At 38.4% G+C, this 24,146-nt stretch overlaps 2 protein-coding genes across 5 annotated transcripts in view; both read right to left on the bottom strand.

Annotated features, from left to right (window-relative positions):
• ebf2 (EBF transcription factor 2) overlaps positions 1-8,964 on the bottom strand; it is a 46,513-nt gene extending 37,549 nt beyond the window's left edge. For 2 of the 4 annotated variants that reach the window (XM_084728873.1, XM_084728875.1), the window contains exons 1-4: positions 8,334-8,964; positions 6,313-6,469; positions 4,531-4,594; positions 394-449 (exon numbers count right to left, since the gene is read on the bottom strand). In XM_084728873.1, coding sequence (XP_084584999.1) covers positions 394-449; positions 4,531-4,594; positions 6,313-6,469; positions 8,334-8,467 — 411 coding nt within the window. In that variant the 5' untranslated portion in view covers positions 8,468-8,964. The remainder of the gene's footprint in view (positions 1-393; positions 450-4,530; positions 4,595-6,312; positions 6,470-8,333) is intronic. The other 2 variants (XM_084728874.1, XM_084728876.1) reach the window with 1 other exon arrangement.
• Positions 8,965-15,867: 6,903 nt separating this feature from the next.
• Positions 15,868-23,080, bottom strand: LOC146320568 (eosinophil peroxidase-like). The gene is made up of 15 exons (XM_084729144.1): positions 23,032-23,080; positions 22,823-22,888; positions 21,741-21,828; positions 21,427-21,602; positions 21,199-21,331; positions 20,804-20,933; positions 20,491-20,694; positions 20,041-20,401; positions 19,144-19,304; positions 18,791-19,049; positions 18,541-18,711; positions 18,205-18,442; positions 17,896-18,098; positions 17,757-17,792; positions 15,868-17,298 (listed from the first exon to the last, which is right to left on the bottom strand). The coding sequence occupies exons 2-15, from the start codon at positions 22,884-22,886 to the stop codon at positions 16,877-16,879; spliced, it is 2,646 nt and encodes an 881-aa protein (XP_084585270.1). The 5' UTR covers positions 22,887-22,888; positions 23,032-23,080; the 3' UTR covers positions 15,868-16,876.
• Positions 23,081-24,146: the final 1,066 nt, after the last annotated feature.

Genomic DNA, 24,146 nt, shown 5'->3' with positions numbered 1-24,146 from the left:
GAGTTAATGTGTGACTTCTGTGAGTCCAAACTAACCTGTTAAAGCACTTAAGTCACACAATAACAAAAACAAAATAAATGATCGAGGCAGCAGTAGACCAACAACTCAAGTGTTCTGCTCGCTAAAATTACTGATTTTTAAAACGGTGGTTTCCTGTCAGAAAAGGCTGTCTGACAGCAAGGTAAAGCAGTTGAAATATTCTAAATAGAGTGTAGATTTAAACTGCTGGCCATGTCACAGCAGACAATTTCATCTGGGGCTTCTGGGGCTTCCTACACCAATACTCCAGCTGTTTTTCTAAACTGGGAGTGTGCCAAATAGAAGCTACTATAGTTAATATACCGATTATGGATAAGTACCTTCAAACTATCCCATTAACAACAGTTTACCAACCTGTTTAGTGACGGAGTCAATAAGTCGTGCGTAAAGATCCTGCTCTGTACGAACTCCTGCAAAAAGGAAACAAAATAATGCTTTACGACTCAATTTAGGAGATTTTGGGATGATTTTAGAAAGTGAAACCAAAGAAACCGATTGTATGCTCCATTTCCCTGCTAGAAACAGACTTTTTTTTATTGTGTAGACAACCTCTACATCACTGGACAATAGTCAATGAAAGCTGATTTAGTTGTCTCTAATTGAAAAATACTACATAACCATAAATGAAGCAACTTAAACCACTAAACCCATGCTAACCAGTTGATAAAAAGCATGCAGTGCTGAGGATTCTCAAAATAAAATGGAAAGATTTATGACAATCTTTTTTTATCTGAAACTCTGAACAAGCTTTCAGAAAAAAAGCATTGAACTCTGTCCAGCCAACATGGAGGAATAAGATTGGCATGCAGTTCATACTTTTCTCTCTGATGGTTTCTGGGGGGATTGGGAGTTATTTGATGTTTGATGATTATTAGTCATGTTCGGCTTTGAGGCCAGAATTTACAGCCCCATTCTCACGATTTGTCAAGCTTTTCTTTTTTTTGGTTAACCTCTGATTTATTCCCTGAAGTTTACTTGACTGACAGGAGATTAGAGTCATATGCCAACAGGTAAAATAGTCCCTGATCGGTTTGTTTAGGGGGTTTAATGTCTTTTTAACATTGTTTCTCACTTCTGTGTAATCAGTTGTGAGATTTCCTGAAACACCTGAACCTCTGGATGCTTCAAAAACTGCGCTGTAAATCACAGAAGATAGGAAAAAACGACATGTAATGAATTGCTTCTTGAGAGAAGAGCGCATTACCCGAGGATTTTTTTTAGAGACTTTGGAGAGTATTGCTTTTAAAATGTGTTCCTCTCATCAAAGTCTCGATTGAGATGCCTTTGATATCGCTTGGGGGAAGGGGATGAGAGGAGGGGATGTAGAGGAAGTGCTTTTGGTGTGCTTGTACGTACATGTGTGTGTGTGTGTGTGTGTGTGTGTGTGCGTGTGTGTATGGAGGGTGTACGAGGGGGTTGCTCTGGAACATGTCTTTTATCTTCTCTCCCATGGGTGCCACTGCGATGGCAGAGCAGGGGCAGCGGTGGCTCATGGGAACCGAATTTCTCTGTGTATCCCCGGATCTGATGTGGAAGCACCATGGGGGGTTGGAGGAGTTGGAGGGGGATGAGGAGCAGGCGAGGTGGAGGTGGGGGGGGGGGGGGGGGGGGGTAGTTGGGGTGGAGTGGGGTGGCAACATGTACCTCATTTCCCCACACACGGGCCCAGAAGTGGCTCCTTGCAGAGCTGAGCACTGAATTGTACAAACCCGGTGATTAGACGATGAGCGGGAGGTAATTTATGAGCTCAGAAAGGAGAGGCGAGGTGAGGCAGGGGAAGATGTGGAGGAAGATTAGTTAAGTGGAAAGGTGTGTGTCATGTTAGCACGCTGGTGTTGCCAGCGACCTTTTTCAACTCCTGTTACACACAGGCCTGAGCGTCAGCGTCTGAATGATCAAATTAGACACAGCAGAGGGCAAAGAATCAACCTTTCATCTGTGAGCTCATGTCTGACCCACCATTAGGGCTGAGCATCATTTATAAAATTATGATACCAATACCAATACCAGTACCCTTAAAGTGATACTGATACCAATATAATCTCTTGTTTAATACTTTTACTCTATTTACTCTCAACTCCTTTAGTCTAGCTATAAATAGCAACAAAATAGCTGTAATCAACAGGTTGCAGTGTGTGAATGCATTAAGTCTGTATTTGGGTCAACAAATAAATAAAATACTATGGAAGAAAGTCTGCAAATTTAAGATTTATGTCTGCAGTAACTAATATGTGTATATTGTTTTACTGATGAGAGGAAATTAAAACAAAGAGGTGGCCTGTTAACTCAGTCTAAATGAGTTTATTTCTCATCTAGTATTTAACATGTGTATATGATTTCAGTAACACACATCAAGATGATATGATGCAGATGATGCAGAAATGGCAATAAAATGGTCAGGAATGTTCATGTCAGTGTTAATTATTATTTTCAGTTTCCAGTCAGTTTGGTTAGATTTAGGCAACAAAACTAACTTGGTCAGATTTACAAAATGATCATGGTTTGTATATGCCATGCGGGTGTAAATAACCGCATTAGCTATTTACACTCTGGGTACAAATAGCATTGCTGGTTATGGACACCTGGGTCCTTTATTCTGCCATGCTAGACCATATACACCCAGGTGTAAATAGTCACATTGACTATTCTACCCTAGGTGCAAATAGCATTTACATCATTTTTAACAGATGCCACAGGTGTGTAGTAGGGCTGTCACAATTTACCGGTATTAACAATGACTTTGATACTTAAAAAAATTTAATATTGATGTCTGATTAATAATACACATATGGTAATATAGTGCACATGTTTCAGGGCCTCTTAAACATACTGTATGTTCTTAAATAATTTGTGTCTTTATAGTGTAATTGCACTTTTTGTTTGTTTTTGCACAGTTATGGTTACAGACTCTTTTTCCATCTCCCTACACTTGTATTTTTAGTGTAATTCATTTGCCAAAAAAGAGACAAAATAAATAAATACAGTAAATTTGACAGATAGTTGGGGGTTTTTTTTAGATTTTCTTTAGATAACACCATGATACTAATGATGTGAAAATGTGATATTGTGACAACACTACACTGTAAATCATTTTAAGCTGTTTCAACTTAAAAATCTAAGCTCTCTGACTGCCATAAAAATTAGTGTTAGAGTATTAAGTGAACATCAGAAAACATTCAAGTTCAAGTTCAATAAGCTTATGATCAATTAACTTTGGGGTAGGAAATGATACTAACCTTAATCATGGTTAGCATTGTTTTCATTATTATGGAAAGACACAGCCATGATTTGAACATGTATTAAAGACACAAAACAAGTTTCCATCAGGTAAATTTCCTACAAACAGAGGGGTCTGAAGAAGAAGAAAAACATTTGTATGCTGAGAAGTCTGCTAAATGACAAAGTTTCTTTAGAAACTTAATTTAACAAGTTGAATGAACTCACAGTGGTACATTAATTGGACTCAAAAAGCTTCACGTCAGAATTTGTGCTTAGTTCTGAAGTGGTCTGAAAATAAAAATCAGAGATATTTAATTGCTTTTACTTGACAATATTAAATCTTATATATTTACGTAAAGTTAACAAGAAAAGATTTGTTGATTCCCCTAAATTCTTGTGTGATTTATTACATTTCAACAGGCACTATAGCCATACTTTTGAACTTTTTGATGGTATTGTGGCTCACTGAACAGCCAACTCCATCAAACTTGACTTGGTTTCACCACACCAGGACTGTACAGTTGGCTGCTGCAGTAGTGAGCCGATCACACATCTCACTTAATCAAAGAATGCTTGTGGTAATTGGCTGAAAGCAAACCCATACAAATAGTCTTGGGTGCAGATCCCAGGGGAGACTGAGGGGACGTGTCCACCCCAATTTCTAAAAATCATGAAGTTGCCCCTCCCTTATAAATTATGTAATTGAAAAAGTATATGTAATAGAAGCCAACTCCCCTTTTAAAATAATTCTCACATAAACACAACACTTTCTGTAGGTCCTGTTTATGCCCCCCCCCCCCCCATTAATCCTGCTCTGTGCTATGAAGTGCACAAGTCACTTTCCTGTGAAATGTTAATGACGTGTACCGATTGTGCCTGTAGATTGTAATGAATAAGAAAAAAGTCTTAATCATGGTGTAACTTAAATGTTTTATACTGTGAAAAAATATACTTTTACTATAAAATACCTGTTTTAGAATGGAGTTTGGTATGTACATGAAAGACCACTAAAAACAAGGGGTATTTTACTGTTAATAATTCACATAAATTGACCTGACATACCTTCTAATAATGAACATTGTAAAGAGCATTAAGTCACATAGGAAGTGGAGCTAAATTTCACCCTGGTCCCCCCTAATTTGTAATGACATCAGTCCTTTTTTTCTAGATCCGGGTACAAAAAGAAGTGAATGCAGGTACCATTTGAGTGGAAAAGTTTTGATACTACTTGGTACTCAGTTATGTCGAGTGCCAATACCAAGGCCTACTCACCATTGCTGTAGAGGAGCTGTAGCTTGTAGTGAGTGCCGTTGTTGGTCTTTTCTCCCGTCTGCTCCTTGGAAAAAGACAAGACACACAGACAAATGCAGGGCATGCAGTTATAAGCACATTTGGGGCACAGATAAGTACAGCTGAGCATCAGTGAGTCTCAACTAATCCTGCAGCCCGAGCAGCATTGAGATCAGAGGGTTGTGGGCTCAAAGCCCACGCGGGACCTTTCGTTGTGCTCAAGAGCTGAGCGCTTAACCTTGAGTCGGATGTTCTTTGTAGAGGTTGAACTATCATGTCTGATTTCAAACTCTTAAAACCTTACAATCGAACGCAGCGGTCCTCCCTGCAATGAGGCAGCACAGGCATGGTTATATGTGCATGTGTGTGTGTGTAGAAAGTGTGTGGAAAGTAGTGTATGTGAGACTGAGCAGCAGTCGACCTTGACAGAAAAACTTCCTTTCCGCTATCCTCTCCTTCCCCCCAGGCTCTCCACTATAGCCTCTCACTTCTTCACTTCTCCTACCCCCTCCCCACCACCATTTCTCTATCTCTTGTTCCTTCTCTTTCTTTCTCCTCCTCTACCTCTACTGGTCTTTCTAAGTGGTCTCAAAGGAATCCTCTCTGGTCCAATAACCCAGGAGGCTGGCATCACAGAGACGAGGAGTAGAGAGAGCTGGAGAGGATGGGAAGGTAGAGAAACTGGGAAAAGGAGACAGTTGTAAAGAAGAAGCAGGAGAAGAAGTAGAGGGAAATTAAGATGCATGAAGATAAGTTGGAAAGTAAAAGTTAATATCAAAAGTGAGATTGAGACTTAACATCAGGAGATAGATGGATGCCTGGCTTCATAAGTTTTGTAAATATACACAGAGGAACATTTATTTCGCCATGCCATCGCTCTACCTCTGCATAATTACAAAGCAAAAACAGATGCCAGGGTAACCATGCAGAAAATGAACTCCTCCACAGCCGTCATATTACTCTACACTGGCCTGTGTGGTGCAAAGGGGAGCGCACTGACAGCTTTCAGTCCTGGCATTAGTACCGCCGCCGTCCTCTCCCTCCCACCATGAAATTCATAGCAAAACTATGTTTGAACTGCAGTCGACAAGACGGTGTCCTCTTGTCTTTCTCACAGGGGAGAGCTGCTGTTGCCGGTTTTGGAGATTCTCGCTCCCCCCTCGCCACCACAAGGCAAAAACATCCATCAACACTGGGCATAAGGCTCCCACTCTCCCCTAGTCTCTTTCTAACTCTGTCTCCTTCCTTATTTTGGTCTTCTCGTCCAACCTGAGGAATCCAGCTCCCCCCCACAGCAGTATTTAGAGATATGGTAGGGTGGGGGGTGCATGAAGGAAAAGAGACTTTGATGATTAGTTCACTGTATAACTTAACAGGAGCAAGCATAATTTGCATTTTAAAAAGTAGTGATGTCCTCCTAATGAGGCAAGCTGCTAATTAGTCATTAGATATTCTTTTTCAATCCCACATCATCAGCTCATTGAGGGTAAAGCTTGTGTAAACATGTAGCCGTCAGCTGTTCGATATGCTTGGCTTTACTGGGGATGGGGAAGATCAAGTTGAGCACCTGGTTACAGCTGAAATACTGTATATTACTGATACATTCTGCTGCTGCTGCTGTTGTTATTTACAGTTTTTTTAGTTATTTACTTCAGATTTATAGTTTGTAGTGTCATAAATTACCCCTGAAAGAACTCTAAAGACAAAAACTGTCCAGGGAAGTGATGGCAACCTCAAATAAAGCATTCAGAAACACTCTCACACCTTGTCAAGCTCCACGAAGTCGACAAACGCGGTCCTCTCCACCTCCACAGGTTGGCCGTGTCTGTCATAGAGCGCCAGGACAAAGTGGAAGAAGTTGGACTTGCGGAGATTCGAGGGCGGTTGCTTCTCAAAATGAGCTCTTGACAAAGCAACTCCACTGAGGATACAACAGGAAGAGACAGTCAGCTCAAGCCTGATATTAAAGACATTCACATTGTGTTTAATAAACTGATTTATACGGACAAACATAAAGCTTATTTTTAATTAAATTCCAACAATGTATATAATCCACTAGTGGTTGAAAATATTTTTAACAGAAATCTAAATAAAACAAATACTTAACATCTGACACTTTCTCTGTTTACAGTGAATCATTAATGTAAAATTAATCTCAAATATGTTTGATTTACTGCCACAGTTATTTAAATATCAAAACAATTTTAAAGGCATTTCATTTCTTATTGGTTACAAAGTTTTTTATTCTCCAGTGGTTAAGGCCAACAGTATATCTGTACAATAATTACCAATAAATTCCAAAAAAAACAAACAAAAATATAATTTATATATTTTTTGTTTTTTCCATAACTTGAAGACCCTTTTAGATACATAGAATAAATTAACATGGACTGGAAAATTACACAAAAACCAAAACAAAAAGGAAAAACAGGAAAAACAAAACTTGCTGAAACTATATGTTTTAGCTTGAAAACTAAAAAGTCACCAATAGAATCAACACTTTGATGGAACATCTTGGTTAAAAACATCAAAACGGGTTTCTGACTGTTGTATTTAAATAAGTTAAAGATTTAGGCATTTAGTCCCTCAAGGGAGACTCTGTGTCTTTTATCTCAAATCAGCCCAGAAAAGGTGAATAAATCTGCACAACAGAGCTGCCTGTACAGTCTTATTGTAAAAGAAGTGAGCCATTTGATATATTTTCAGACAACTCAAACGTGAGAAGAGACAGCGTTTATTTTAAGAAAAAAAAGGTCCGAGAATAAAAATTGACAAAACTCTTGAGTTTTGAGTTTTCTTTTAATTATTTAGAAAATACGACAAGGAAATTTAGAATGAGCCTATATTTTTAGTAATTAATAATTAATTAATTGAATACTCCATTAAAAAACGCAATAAACTACGAAAAGATCCGTTTTTGTATCATTCACTACCGTAATTGCTATTTGTATCATCTATTAAGAGAGCAGATGTATCATACGAATTAACTTGTTGCCCTTTTCCCAGATAACGCTACTGCTTTTATGATTTTTTTTCTAAACTTTGGACACAATCAGTTCGGAACGTGAGAAAGCAGATGTGCGTTTGTTGGTAAAGAAAATAAAAATGATGAAGAGGATAGTTGAACATCTGGGAGAAAACAGTCTGGGACAATTAGGCTAGAAGAATGATTTAACAAGAGAAAATCTGTTACTTCTGTTAATGAAAAATCATAAATGTAAACTGTGCGACCGGTGAGAATAAAAAGTGTTTCAGCTCCCAGATGACGGAAAACATCAGCTAAAACAGCTGCTCTGTGGAAAAAATATATATTCAGCTTCGGTTCTGAGATATGATTTCATATTTAATTCTGCAAATAACTTTAAATATGTAAGTTGAATTTCTGCACAAGAGTAAATTCTCTGATCAAACGCTCCTTGTGTGTGACTTTATATTTAAGTTCTGATTATTTATTTTACATTTTGGCAACATAGGCCTGCTTTTCTTTGTTGCACACTTTCTTTTTATTACTTTAAAATAATAATAATAATAATAATAATAATAATAATAATAATAATAATAATAATTATAATAATGACAAGTATTCTTGTCATGTTTTGCAACAAGTAGTTCGCAGCTCTTTTATTTTCTTATAGTAAATATTCACACATTATAAACTGTGTTGTGCTCATGCTGATCGTTAAAATAATAAATTCTGTCACATCGCTAACGAGCCTGAGCGCAGCTGCTGGAGAGAGCCAGTGAGTGATGATAATGTCAATACATCAGCTGGGTTTGTACTGTACCTTTGCGCCGCTACGTTCGCATCCACGACCCCGACATTGCGCACCCATGACCGGACTGGATCCATCTCCTCTCCAAGACTTCTCTCTTTTAATCCGCTCACTTCTCGTATCAGATGCTCCTGGATCCCGAACATTTAAGCCCTGTCTTGGTCGTTTCGGTGCACTTTTTTGAACTTAAGAAAAAAAGAACTGAGTTGGAGAGCTTTAAGCACTTTGGCAAACAACAGAAGGTCCACCCCAAGGTGCTGCGCTCCTCCAGAGCGCCGCAAGAAACACTGAGCTTTCACAGACGCTTTTAGAGACAAACGACCCAGCGCTTCTGCGATGTTTCAGTCAAAATCCACTCACTCTCTCTTTCAAGGTTGCAGAGACGATGATAGCAGATTTATTCCCCCACTAATTGCGAGCATAGTCCAAGCGCAAAATCTCCAGCGTCAGTTCGAGCGCAAACGATCACCTGCTCTCTCGGTGGTCTCAACTCCTCACACAGTTCACAGCGAGTCCGTCTCACAATATTCTGTAAAATAATGTGTGTGAGGGAAAAGTCTTCCTTTGTCAGGAGGCCGGATCGGATCAGAACAGTTGATCCGAGGGCCGGGAAGCTCGCAGTGAACCGCTGTCTTGAAGCATGAATGAGACCCTCTGCCGGGATAGAGCGTGGAGGAGGGGCCTTAGTGCCATATGGGGGACCGATTGTTGAAATGGATGCTCTCATTGGTGTAAAGTGCATCCGTTGTTTGGACTTCTGCCAGATTCAGCATCCAACCAGTGACTCTTTACAAACTTTACACACATAAAGTTCAACCAGGATGATAATATGGGGAAAAACAACATTTTAAGAGTGAAAATACACATAACCGTAAAGTCTTTAAGCATGCGAAATTTAAATTAAATGTCCTCTTTGTGCGTGTGCTTGGGTGGGATGGGGGGGTACTTTACAATCAATATTGCTAAACCTCAGAATTGTGGACAAACATTAACAAAATGTTTTATTTTCTTCACAAAATCTTATGTATTTATATTTTTGTTCATATGTGACTGTTTTACCAAAGCCACTTGTTAAAATGTGTGTTTAAATTCTCCTGTACTGCCCTGAATAGTCTGTACAGCAAATCCTGTTTGCGTCTATTCATTCAAGTCAGACTTTAACACAAGTGCGCTCTCGACAGGCGCGTATTCAGCAGCTCAGCCGTCTGCTCCTTTGAACGCAGTCGTGATTCCGCTGAGGAGGCATCGCATCAGTGTCAGCCGCAACAATGGCCGTCTGGTTGGTCCATCAATCTCCGCCAGCAGCGGACAGCGCTGCGCTCTGATTGGCGTTTGGACCGCTGCCTGACGGTGCCCGAAATTAGTTCTTAATCAATACAACAGACTGTCAAATAATCAAAGCCAAACCGGCCATGGAATCAGTTACAGATAACGCGATAAAACCTAATTTTGCAAATGATCTATATAGAAAAATGTGTGGATATAAAAGTAATAATTTTGGATAAAGTCTAAAGTTTATTCATTTAGATGCTGATTTGCATTTCATGACTTAAACCCTAACCCTTTAAAAGTGTAGCCATAAACGCTATATCTGCTGTTTCTGTTAGCTTTCATGCATTTTATATTAATCAAACTGTTTTAGAAATGATTTTCGCAAATGAATCTGTTTTGTGTTTAGGCCCAACAATATGAAAATATATCACGTTTTGGAGATTTTTTTTTTTGGACTAAAAATTAATTTCCGCTCTCGTTCGGCTGTCATTTGAAAAGGAAAGTTTTTTTTTTCTCCAGCCCTGGTTCCTTGCCCCTTACCGATACCATTGTCTCTGTGCGCCTGGACAATGGATGTAAATCTCCCCCCTTGGATCCCGCCTCAACCCACCATCTGCCAGCGCGGGACAAAGTCAGATGTTCCCCCAATTATGAGAGCAGTCTTGGGGAATCCTGCTGCCGAGTCTCCGCCCTGTCGCCCTGTCCCTCACACACGTCCCCTGACATGATTGACAGCTCTGCTTAACTGTGAAAAATCTATATACGATGATGACACACTTGAAGAAAATTCCTCCACTCTGCAAAAACTTCAAGACGGACGTTTGGAAATGCAGAGAGAGGCGGCGAACTCTGCAAAATGTGTTGCTTGTGTGGATTTATTGCTTTTCTGACTGTCCTTATAAATAAAAATACACGACTGATTTCAATGTTTTGCTCAAAAACTAGAATGATTTTGAAATCAAAGCTTCTAATGCTTCCTCTGCAAACTAAAAGTAACCCAAAGAATCAGTCTAAGGTCGATTTGACCTCAGACTGCATTACAAATAGTCAGGGTGTGGAATGGTTACCCATTTAATCTCATAAGTCTTAAAATTGAGCAAGAGTTAGTCTGGCACACAGTACATGATCTGAGTCATCAGATACATTTCTAGTTGTCATGTCCTTTAGGCTGATCAAACAGGTTTCTTAATAAAAGGAGAATGTTATGAAGTAAAAGTAAGCTATGAGTCATGTGTACACCTTCAGTTCCATGAACATATTCATCAATGTGTTTATTTATTTATTTCAGTAGCAAGTTTAATTTCTTTTGCCACCAAAAAGACTCTAATCACAGTAATCATTATTATGCATTAAATGGCAAGTGTATTGTTTGAAAAATATATTCCATTTAATTTTCTATTCTGTCACACTGGCAAACATTACAAAACAAATTTGATTTCCTTTTACATTTTCTCAGTTTCAAGAGTTGCTCCTTTATGTCACAATGAATGCTGGGAAGTCTATATCTGATCACATTTCTTTAGAAACTCAATTTAATGAGTTGAGTGAACTCTATACAGTGCTGTCATTACACTCATCATTAAAAGTCAAAAGAAACACTTGAAAGTTTAAGTTTGAACAAATAAAACTTGTATATTTATGTTAAGTTAAATGCACAATATGTAATTTCTGTGACAAGGGGCTTCTCATATTCAAACAAAGGCAGAAGGTGTAGTTTGATGTTTGCTTTTCAACACTGTTGCTGTCAGTGAAAGTGAAACTAATAGAACTACTTGATATACTTTCATAAAGATTATCATGATTTATATATTTTGTAATAATAGGCTAATCTGAATCTGCAAAGTAACTAGTAACTACTGTTGTCAAATAAATGCAAGCTTAGTGGAGTAAAAAGTACCATATTGTCCTCCAAAATGTAGTTGAGAAGAAGCATAAAGTTACATCAAATAGAAATGGATTACATATAACAGAGTTTGGTAATTAGAAAAAAGGGTAACTTTATCCCATTACAGTTACAGAAAAAAACCAGTTGCATTAAGTAAAAATGGGTATTATTATGGATTAGGTTTGCAATTTTAAAATTCATTTAAAAATAAATAAAAAATATAACCTACATGTGCACAACACTATACTTTAAGACAAACCAGCTAATCTTACAGTTGCCAATTCATCATCATGCCCTGTAGTAGAAAAAAAAAAGCTTCACTGGGTGGAAATTTCACCATTATTTTGTTTTTAAAACATCAAAGAAAAACAACATCACAGTACAGTTTTCCTTTTGTTGTGATGTCATTATTCAAGAACAGCAACTAATTTAAAGAAACATTTACAGGTAAAACCAACCACTTATGTTAGCTTCACAGACCAGCAGCTAACGTTAGCTATACAGCCCAAGTGCTAATGTTAGCTTTGTAGACCAGGGGTCTGCAACTTTTACTCGCACATTTCAGTTGGCAAAATATTAAAACATTTTTTTTAATTTGTGTACAGTCAACACATTTTCACAACTGGAGAATGAAGAATTACTTTAGAAGCTGCAGGTTGCAGACGCCCTGACATAGAAGAACCACCAGTGTGAGCTACATAGACAAGCAGCGAAAGTTAACTACACAGGCCAGCAGCTAATGTCAGCTCCACAGACCAATCATGATTGTTTACTGCATAGACCAACCATTAATGTTTCACAGAAAACCAGAACTACTACAGTTACTACTACTACTACTACTACTACTACTGAGAAATATTTTTGGACTCTTGGTGATGATGCTGGTGACCGGGATGATGTGTGGGTAAAAACACAAGCCCCAGAATAAGTTTAGCTGTTTGAAAAAAATGTATTAAATTGCTTAAAGTTTGAGTGTGAACAAGTGCATTTAAAAGCTATTGCTAAAACAATCATAAAATATTTTATCAGATTTATCAGTTCAGATTTATCAGTTTAATCTTATCTTATTGGGTACTGAGGTCATCCAAAAGTAACAGAAAGTAATCAAGTTACATTACTTTAATACTTGGACTTTAATTGTATAATGGAATACATTTTAAAGTAACCCTCCCAGCTGTGATGTTTAATATGAATTGTAGTCTAATCATTTGGTGTGTTTTGCAGTTTTGCATGGCCGCCCTCAGCCCCACAGGTGTGAGCATTAACCAGCACATTCAGACCTGCTGTCTTTAGACTTGCTGTCTGGATGTGTGGCTTTTCTAATTTGGTGAAGCGGAGAGCCGGGGCGAAAATGGGGGATTAGTCAAACCACAAACGTCTTTCTAATCAATTTAACCCGCTGAGACGGTCAGCCAGCCCGTGTGTTTTGGGGAGGAGGTGAGTCGGGGGTGTGTTGGGACGAGGGGGGGGATCAGTGACTGCTAAACCAAACAATGGGGTATCGTGTGCCGCTCGTCCTCTCCAGCATTCCCCTGCTCCCATGGGACACCCGGAGCCACTCTCTGTGGATGGCACTGTGTCCACGGAGGTCAGGGGGGCGTGGTGTGTGTGTGTGTGTGCGCGCGCGCGCGCGTGTGTGTGTGTGGAGACGCAGCAGCTGGTTCCCGTCCCTCCTCTTCACTGTGCAGAAAACAACAGAGCTAATGCGACCCACAACGTCTACTATCGATCGCTACATATTGCACACTCGTTTTTGTTTGCTTATTTAGGCAAAGATGCAGAGCCGCGGGGAGTGTCGGCATCCGTAGTTACAGCGGAGTGAGTGACCGCCTCCAGCCTCATTCCTAAATATCAAAAATCATCTGCTAAACTTTTGACAAACATTTGGATTCATATCAAGACCAGGCCTGTTGAATTTCTTTTGAGGAAAAAAAAATCCAATTTGATCAATTTGATTTTTTTATTGCATTTTCTTGGAAGCTGGAAGAACAAGGGAAAAAATAGAGTTGGTCATTTCGATTTATTGTAATGGATAGTGATCCCAGTTTGATTGACTATGAGGATTTTATTGTTGTCAAACCTAAAAATAATTTTAAAAATGCTCAGAGAGGATTCTTTAAAAGAATATCCCCTCAGTTTGGGCGTCTGAAGTCTAACTTGCATCTATCCTGGGGGTTCTGAAAACGTTTGGGAAGGCCTATAAATAGGGTCATTAATGGAGATAAAACTGTCACATAAGTTCAAAAGTTACTTTTGAATGTCATGGTGTTATTTTCTTCAGTTTCTAAAATGAGACTTTTTTGGTTTTCTGGTGAATTTTAATAATATCAATATAGTTTACCTATAATATCTGCTTAGCACATCATACCAAACTTTGAGTTACACTTGAGTTACACCTTTCACTTTAACTGCAGGCATTTTTACTTGATATAGCTTAAAGTGATTTAATCACTGTAAAATTAAGCTAATTGTTTGAAGTTAAAAAGTTAGTGCCCAGGCTGCCTAAAAATTTTAAGCGGACTGACTTGTCAAAGTAAGTCATTTTGTAATGATTCAAAACAAATACTTTCCTTCACCACATAAACTCCACATTCATTCAGCTTAAGATATTAAGTTGAACCAAGAAAATTAAAAACAAATTTGATTAACTTTAGTTTAAAAGTTTAAAGAGTCAGTTTTTAATTTCACACAAATAACTTTAAAAAGGAGGGTCTCAGGAGAGTTTTAACTCTCGTGCTTTAGCAACTTAATTTGATTAATTGATTGAACTCTGCACATTAATTCAACATATCATTTCAAGTCAAAAGACTAAAACGATAACTCAATAACAACTGATCAATAACAACTCATGTTTTTGAGTTCTGAGGTGTTCTGAAATCCTAGAAACTTTAGGATTAATCAATGTGAACAAATAAAATACATATTTATTTTAAGATAATGAAAAAAGATTAGTTGATTCCATTATATTCCTGTATGATTTTTACAGTGCTGTCTTTTCATTTAATTGTCCCAGTTACTCATGTTATTTATTGTTATCACACAAGCACTCAGCCCATGTGGACTTGAATACATCAAAAATACTGTTGTGAATAACACTCTATAATACCAAAAATACTATATGTAGCCTAACATTACATTCAAAACAATGAACTTTGACTTCTGTCCCGATGAAAGTCATGTCAGTGCACCAGTGGTTCTGAAACTGACCCAAATCTAAATGATCATAAAAAAATATTATTAATAACAGCCGTGGTTTTCCTGCAAGTATCTCACAAAAGTTGGGTGTTACAAGTTCTTTTGAACATTTAAAAATTAATAGTTAGGCCAAGTTGGTATGCAGTGATACTGGTGCACATTAAGTCATTTTTTATTTTTTTTGTTTTTTAACCTATGTTTATTCAGGGAAAAGTCACTGAGAGAAAGCCTCTCTTTTGCAGCGACTACTGGATTATATTCCACACAAACCTGGAAGTGGCCCAATCTGATCTGCTAGCCACTGAGCGGCTCAATTGCAGTTAAAGGCCTTGCTCACGGGGACCTCAGTGGTGGTATTGAGGGAAATTCTGCCTCAATACCACAGATTTATACCATACAGATTTATTTTCTAACCTTTAGGCCACCACTGCCCCTAGTGCTGATAACTCTTAAAAACCCTCTCCAGATATCACAACAGAGCTTATCCTGGCTTCCATGGTTTGCTTTTATCAACCGTACTATAATAGTTAAAACTGACTGGTGAACACAACATATAAGTGGACCTTTAAGTGATGAAGACTCATATTGCATCCTGGCTTGCAGCAGCACAGATGTAAATCCCACCAAAACTCAGTTCATTTGTGTATCTGTTTGTTAGATATTTTGCCTGTCCTCAAGTTGACATCTTTATGGTATAACAAATTATTTCTTCCCTTGGTTTTATGAATTTTGTCATTTCTCTAGAACTCACCAAATACTGGGGGGTGTTCTTAAATTAAGATATTGTAGATAAAACATAAATAAACACAATTTCTGAATAATCTTTGTCCTAATCTTTCTCCAAATGGTCAATTTATTTTGATTCTTTGCTTTGATTTGACTGAAACTATTACACAGTACTGCATGTGTCTACAGCAAAGATTAAACTTAGGGATTTATTTAATTTTTTTGTATCATACCAGCATAGGCATCTTAATCTGCAAATCAACAGTTCAACTTGAGAATCAGCAGTAGACAAACTGTAATTCACCTTTTACAGTTGTGCCCATGTCCCTCTCTATAAAAATTGTATGTTGGCGCCATCTACTGATTTGCTTAAGAACATCAACTGTGGTTTTCTGAGTCTGCTGATGAATGTTTTCATCTTCTGAATAGTTATTTTATGTCATCATGAATTTGATGCAGAGGCAGAGCTTTATCTGAACAACAAGAATTTATTAATGTCAAACCCGAAGTGACTCAAAGTCTTACACTTAATCTTTAGACAGACAAATGTGCGTTCCATAAATATGTTAAAAGAAAAAAAACATTTATTTAATCAATTATATGTTATTTAAAGAATCTGATAATGTTAACATTTATTTGTCAGATACAGGCTGTAAATACACTTCACAGAAAAGACAAAGACAATAAAATTATTAATTCAGTAGAAAATGTGAAAAATATTACATATCAAGACAAGTATAACTTTGTTTTCACATTGGTTTTCATTAGTTAATTTAGAGAAGAATATGTTGAATAAGCTTTGGCATTTTTTTACAGTGCAATATGAATATTCCTTCATTCAAAACAAAGTGATAAAAGAGTCAAATTATGTCAGGTTTAAAAAGACTGTGCTTTTCTATCAACAAGTTCCACTACAACAGATGCCCATTTTGAGATGCTATTTTGTCTTAAATTGCTTCAGAGAGGTCTGCTGAACATTGAGAAAGACATTTGAAAAAAGGTCAAATCAGAATAATACGGAGCATTTGTTTTGTTTTTCAAGGCAACTTACTTCTACAGATTTACTAGTTTTGAGCCCAACTCAAATGCTTAAGTCTTAAGAGTTTTACCAACTTTTATTTAAACTTAAATTGTTGAGTAAACTCATTGAAAAAAATAAAACTCATAACTGAAATCAGTTTAGAAACTTAAACGTTTTAGAGCTTTCTATCTGCAAAAACTGCAGCTTCCCCGTTTATTTGTTCACGGGCCAGTCTTGTCAAGTCCAGCATGGCAGTGATGTTTACATATGGCCTACACATGTCTGTGTTTATTACTAATGCAGTGCATGAAACAGTACTGTAAAATGGAAGGTGGAATTATCTCCTCCTATTGGTAGATTTAAAGAGAGCATATTAGACTAAGTAACAGGTCAAAACAGACTTTTTGCAGTGTTTTGAGGATGTTGTGTGTTAGCAGCTGTATCAAGTACACCCTCCTATTCAGTGAACAGCAAATGACCTGAGAAGACGCTGTCTTTGGTTAGACCATTCTGACCGTGTTTGGCCAGCAGCCATACCCGGTCGTCCTTGTTAAGCCTAATGTAAAGGCTTCCACTGGCTGTTGTCGTTCCTTTTTGCAAGGTGTTATATGAGTGCAGAATCACCTCTCCGTTACGCATCAGATCCACACTGGCAGATCTGCTTGTGATGGTACAGTAGAAAGTGAACTCATAAACACCTGCAACCTGACATGTAAAGTACCCAGTCTTAGTGTCATAGCTGGACTGCCCATTGTAGATGACATCACGGAAGAGGATGGGCTGATTAGTTTTGGGGAAGCTGTTGCCCAGTCGCACAGAGAAAGCAATTTTTTCCACGGTGCCAGGAGGTCCTGGTGGACCAGGTGGTCCTCTGGGTCCTGTGTGAAAAAGAGAGAACAATTATACCAATAGAACCTTACTATTGCAGTAATACTTTTAGTACATCAACTTAAAGGGAAACTTCGATATTTTTCAACCTGGACCCTATTTTCTCATGTTTTTGTTACACAGGCCTGTCTCTTTACTGATCCTTTCCATAATGTTGTCAGACACTCAGAATAACAATCTGAGCCTGTCAATGCCAAAATGAACACTTTCAGTGGATGTATGTTGACGTCGTGCAGTTGACTGGAGAAATTACACAGCAGCTCAGTTTTGCTTCTGCTGGCTGCAGTGCTCTTGCTCAATACTGGACCAATTTGATAAATTGTCTGTATTGGTCAGTAAGATACAAAAACATGAGAAAATAGGGGCAAGGTTGGAGAATGTCATTACCCTAATATCACACAGTTACCCAAATATTTATCGATAATCACACAGGAAGTGGTAGATTTACCTGGTTTTCCTGCATATCCAGGTGGGGATGATGGTTCTAGAGAAAATTAAAAGGAAAAATCAGCATTTTCAATAAACAGTTTTGTCACGGTTCAGCTTCAGTCAACTGTATCAAAGAAGACTTCAGATTATCAACTCACCAGCACCGTCCTTCCATGGACTGAGGTCAAAGGCAGGGATGTCCTTGCACTTGGTATAACCAGATCCTCGTGGACGGTAAAGGAAGGGTCTTTCCGGTACCTCAGTGATCCCAGTATTGTCACATATCATGCGAGCAAGTGATGTTTTCGTCAGGGAATTGCTCTGGGCCTCAGTGAAGACTCCCTTGTTCTCCCACCAGAGTCTAAAATTGGACAGTTGGGTAGCATTTAAAGTCAAGAAAAACTGAGAGTAAAGGTGCGGGTAACTCATAACTCCACATCTTTAGCAATGTAATTTCTGTAATATACCTGTCTCCACGGCGGATCCTCTCAAACTGAGTGGCAATCATGCAGGCAAACAGCGGTCCCACTCTTCCTCCACGGACTAGCGGCTCGGCCACTCCTGCCAGCCACACGTCAATGTTGTCAGGTGTTCCATAGAGATTCAGGAGTTTCCTGGCCATATCTGTGTTGTTCATCACTTCAGCCAGCTCTGTCAGGTTTTGTGGTTGTGACAGCCCGCAGAACTTTCGCCACTTATTGTAACCTAAAATTGGACACACGGTGTGACAGTGTTGCCATGTTTTAAATGTATGATGGTAATGCCTGCAAAGCAATACACAGGTATAAAGACTAAATAAATACCAGGGAGTCCATGGTCTCTTCCTCTCTGCAGGTTGAGACTTCCCAGATCCAGCGCCAACTCAGTAGAGAATTTAAACAGCCTTTCCCTCAGTTCATCAGGCATCATGTGGTTCTGCGTGTTCAACTTGGCCTGGCGACCCACCAGTCCCCTCAGGATTGGGTCCACACCACCTGACGAAATCAAGAGATAATTTAAGTTTCAAGTGTGTTCCTTATCCACTAACTAACAAGTTAGAGATCTTGGCCATACCTTCAAAGACAACCCTCCAGGGTGCGAAGAAGGCTTTGTGCAGCAATGGGCTACGGTACTTGGGGTGCTCCTTGTAATGCTCATCAAGACGAAACATGAAAGGCTGGATCATCATGTGAGCAAATCGGAAGGCAGCTGTGGCGAACACATTGGAAATGCTGGGGTCCACGTTTTCATCATAGCCAGGGTAGGTGGACAGCTGTTTTGCCATGGCTTCTGGACCAACGATGAGGGGTAAGTAGTCTCTGAAAGTGAGAACCTGAAATACAAAAAAAAAAAATTGAGTTAACTGAATCACACAAGGACCAACATGCATTCCCTCAATCATCCACACAGCTAAGCTGCTCTCTAACCTGGAAGTATCCACCCATGATCTTGCGAGCCTCCTGGTAGAGTGTCTCCCCATCCCACTGAGGATTGAGTTTAGCCAGAGCACGTGCAAGACGGTTGTGTTCACGCATGAACAGTGTGTGCAAGGAGGTCAGACCGATGTTCTCATTGGATCGTTCATCACCTTAAAAGTCACATAAAATGAGGGGAAACATGCTGTTAGGCCTTTGAATAAATCCAACACTTTTAAAAGTTGTACATGTACGGCTGGGTATTGTTGGGTAAAAAATTGTCAATACTGCTACCAGTAGAGGTACCTTGACTTTGACACCAGTCCCTGAACAATACTTTTTTTCAATACCAATTTTAAAACATCCACTTTAACAAAATTGAAATTACATTGCACATTATGGTACAAATATTTTGTCTCAACTCTTTAGTTCCTTGGCAGTTTTCCACTCAAAGCCATTTTGCAACATAAGAAATGAACCACAGCTTGAAGATTTACTTCTAAGGTATCAAAATTTGGTCTTGAATGCCACAGCTATTTTGATACAAGTTGTAGTAGTATTGAAGCAATGTTCTATATACAGCCCTATATATGTGTAGGGCTGGGTATTGTTTAAAAAATTACAGTACCAGTACCAATACCAGTACGCTTCAAGTGATGCCGCTACTAATAACTTGGTGTGTTTTCTTTTGAGCAAAAACATACAATACTGGTATTGGTAGTCAATACCTTTGTGGTATTTATGGTATTCATGCTGGTATTGTAATTTAAAAAAAAATAATACCCAGTACTAAGGTATCGTTTGACTGGAGAAGTTTCAATGCTACTTGATACAGGGTTATTTAAGTTGATCCCCTAAAGTACTGAGTACTCAACGCTATGTATGTCAAAGGTTTTGGTTGTCACTCACCAGCCAGAAAGCAGGGCACTTCCTCAGCATTGCTATCATTGGTAATGCTAGCTCGTGTAGCACACAAGTTGGCACCCATGGTGGTGAAGGGCAAGATCCCACGGCCGTTGTCGGTGTACTTTGTGTTGACCCTCAACAAGCCCTTATCTGAGGTGAGGTCCCGGAGCAGGCGAGCTTTGCTATCATCTGAACCGTACACATGGCCCGCATCAATGAAAGCTGTGAGAGTGTTCATCTGCTCACGGATAGTTTTTTGACCAAAGTTGTAGCCTGTGTTGCCAGAACCACATGCTGGTGCTGAGCGGAAGAAGGGCATGCACTTGTGTGAGCTCCTGCTAAAGCGGGGGTCTTGTCTGGGAATCTGTGTAGATGACAAGGAGCAGTTAGCATTCAGTATGTGTGTGTATGTTTGGGCTGCATTCATTGTCATTGCAATGTAATGACACTGACCTCAATGGGGAAGCAGGGTTCTGTACGGTCACAGCTCTTGTCACAGTCAATGCCATTGTTGAATGAGCGGATGACTGGAGAGTGAGGAGTGAAGGTGAGGTCATGGTCCGTGATCTGGCTGAAGATTGTCAACAGGTGAGTGAAGAGTGGGTCTTCGTCCACAGTGTTTGCTGTCTTCAGAATGTCGTTGGACACTTTCCTTACCTGTGGACAGGATAAAGACAAATGAGCACCTTGGTGAAAAGGATTTGTGTCTTTTTTCAATGATCATTTGCAGTGTAGCCAGTAAAGATGATATTCTGAAGTTTATTACCATGGGAAGCAAAAACCCGTTGACTCTGTGGGCAGGGTCCCAGGCTTTAGGGAGAGTGTTGTCATCCTGATACTCAGTAGGTTCCCAGCGAGTGAACGGTCTGTTGGAGGATCCCCAGCGAGTGTTTTTTCTAGTTGAGAAAAATAAATCAATTATTGTACTGGCATTTTACATTTATCTAATGTTTGTGACTAAGCAAAAGGAAATATAGGGGAAAGGATACAGGGACATCCCACAATAAGAGGCCCAAACCAAAGTCAAATTCAGGAACATAACTGGGATTTGATTTATTTTAAATGAAAGCCTGCTGCGCAGTTATCGACACCTTGAATATTTTCTCTCCAAGCTTGCTTTGTGAAATGAAATGAAAAGTTGCCATTTAATAGAGGCCTCACCTGTTGTTGCAGACACTGCTTGCAGTGCGATACTTATTTAAGTTGGATGTTGTTCTGCACGAAGGGAGACGTTCTTGAGCAGAGCAACCAGTCAGACGAGCAATAACGTTCAGGTCGTCCTCAGAGAGCTGATCTGATTAAACGAAGAAAAGAATACACATTTCAGCTGTAACTGATTTGCAAACTATTTGTAGGAAAAGTTTCAGAGAATCTGTAAAGGATACAAACCTGTGGCATTGATGGAGCGTTTCTGACGTCTCCCAAGTGACATTTTGAGCAGTCTCACAGCATTATCCATATAGTCAGCTGCACGCACGGCTGTACGGGATGGTCCAGCGGGCTGCTTCACCAACCGTAGGATGTCTGCAGGATTCACCACGTTCCTTTTTATACGATTAATGCTCCTGCATTGTGTGGTGAGATCAGATTTATTAATATCTTCATTCAGAATATCTTTAATAGTAATTTTATAGGTCTTTGTTGTGCCCTTTTTTCAAACGCTAAAGAATTTAAACAGCTGGTCAACAGATTTGTACACTCACTCTTGTCTGCTGTACTTATACGCCGCGTCAACATTGGCTTTTGCTGCAATCACTGCCCTTTCAATGTCACTCCTGCTGAAATGGGATTCTGAAAGCAAAAAAACATTAAAAACATAAGCTCCTACAAAGGACGTTCATATTTTGTTGATTTTGGGAGCCTCTGTGAACAATAGGTGTAGTGTTCCCAACGTAATAACCATAAAATATAATGTCAATAATAATAATAATAATAATAATAATAATAATAATAATAATAATAATAATAATAATAAAACATTTAAATAAAAATCATCTACTGCTTCTTTTTAATTGGCAAATGTACAACTCACTGTAACTTTGCCTGGGACAATATGAACACAGGCTTGTTTCATCTGATTTCACAGAGAATCTGATCTTGTGGCAGCCATTAAAACTAATAACAGCTGATCTTCTCGCAGAAAATCTTGTTTACTTATATAGGATATATTGAGGCATCAATCTTAATTTGAGACTGTTTCATAACATGTTCAAAACTACTTGTAGTAGCTTTAATTTACTTTCTGATTCACTCTTAGTACTGATGTTTTTGGTCAGTGCATCTCTGACATATATTTCTGATACAATAATTACCATGCAATTACAGCATTAAAATACATTTCTGCTCTGATAAGTTTAAAGTGGCAGTTCACCCCAAACACAAAAATACATATTTTCCTCTGGCCTGTCCATCTAGATGTTTTGGTGTGAGTTTCCAAGTATCTGCCACAGAAATGTTAGCCTTTTCTTGAATTTAACGGGACTGAAAGGCACACTTTTAATTTTCTTAAATTGTATTTTCTTGGCACTTTGAGCACCACAAGCCTAGCCGCCACTGAGTTCTGTTTTATTGGAGAGAAGGCAGACATTTCTACAGCCGGCATCTTCAAAACTCTCTCTCCAAAACAAAGTAGATGGATAAAAAAGCACTACAGCTAAGGTAAAATGAATATTTTAAACTGTCCCTTTAATACAAATATAAGAGAATAAATAGTAGTAGGGTGAGATTGTTTTAAATCAAATAATTAATGCATCTAAAATTAGTTATAAGATGACAAAGTACTCACCAGCAGTATTCACCCAGCTGAGCAAACACAGTCCTGCAGCCAGGAGGCACAGTAATCCATTCATCTCTACAAAACACGACAAATATGCTGCTGTCACAAGTCAAATATTTTACACAAATTTTTCAGAATATTCTTCTAAAACACTTAAAATTTTAACCAATTACAATTCAATATTATACATCTGCATCTGTTATGTAAAGTAGATCAACCTGAAGCACTTTTCTTCTTAATGTTCGGCAAACTTGAACTTCCAGCTGCTGTGAAGGTCGATGCTACGGATGATCTCCGCCACACTTTTAAAAGGTGACGAAGTGACGCCCATCTGACGATGACGGGACATTTGTTATCAGGCATTTTTACAGACAATTAAGTTTTTTTTTTTTCTTCTTCCTAGTTCCTCCTCCTCCTTCTCGGCATCTTACAGAAGCAATTTACGGAAAACAAAGAGATGTTGAGGACAAAATACTGTCTCTGAACGTCGGTTTTTAGATGTTTTATCTAGTCTTATCCGATTTGTTCATAGTTATAATAATAATAATAGTTAACCCAAGAGAAAAATAATCTCTCAAATAGTGCCACATTTGGCATTATAATATTTGCTGTCCTTGTTCTTTTGTAAATTCTGCATTTCTGTGAAAAAAGGATAATTCTGAAATTCGGCCCTGACATTCAGACACAAGTATTGTTTGTTTGTTTTACCAAGCCTGCATCATGTCAGGTGTATCAGAGCTGCAGCGCTGCACCGTGCAGATTATTACAACACCGCTCTTTCACAACTTATAAATTTAACTTTTGCAGGTTAAATCCTGTTATCATTTATTATTTCATTATCTCTAATTTTTCGTTTTAGCTTTTGCATGTTCACTGTTGTTCCTGACTGTTTTAATGTTTTTATATATATACATATATATATATATATATATATATATATATATATATATATATATATATATATATATATATATATATATATATTTCTTGAAATTGTTGAATGAACATTTTGTATTTCATCAAATAAAACCTAAATGATAATAATAGACTATAAGTCATCGTAATACACTGTGAAATCTTCTTTTATTCGGTTTAATTCTACGATAGCGTTTTCACCATGCTAAACAAACATCAAGTAGCTGGTCAGACAGAGTCAGGCATGTCAGGTGTCCAGAACTTCCTGGAGTGGAAACTTCAGCTGGATTTCCTGACAAGTCGTACACAATAGACTGAAACGATTGCGTGCCAACGAAAAGAAAACAAAATACCTTCCTGCATCAGAAATAAAAATAAAAATCCATCACACCTTCCCACAGGTAACAGTAGTAATATA

Source organism: Lutjanus erythropterus, chromosome 10, assembly GCF_056507025.1.
Source record: "Lutjanus erythropterus isolate fLutEry1 chromosome 10, fLutEry1.hap2, whole genome shotgun sequence".
Taxonomy (NCBI): Eukaryota; Metazoa; Chordata; class Actinopteri; order Lutjaniformes; family Lutjanidae; genus Lutjanus; species Lutjanus erythropterus.
Note: the sequence above shows the minus strand (reverse complement) of the source record. Positions and strands in the feature narration are given on the sequence as shown.

Coding starts and splice junctions, on each gene's coding strand:
- LOC146320568 (XM_084729144.1), bottom strand. CDS start 22,886: ATGAATGGATTACTGTGCCTCCTGGCTGCAGGACTGTGTTTGCTCAGC. Junction 20,695..20,803: donor ACGGGTTTTTGCTTCCCATG/GTAATAAACTTC, acceptor TCCTGTCCACAG/GTAAGGAAAGTGTCCAACGA. Junction 18,099..18,204: donor AGGATCCGCCGTGGAGACAG/GTATATTACAGA, acceptor GTCCAATTTTAG/ACTCTGGTGGGAGAACAAGG.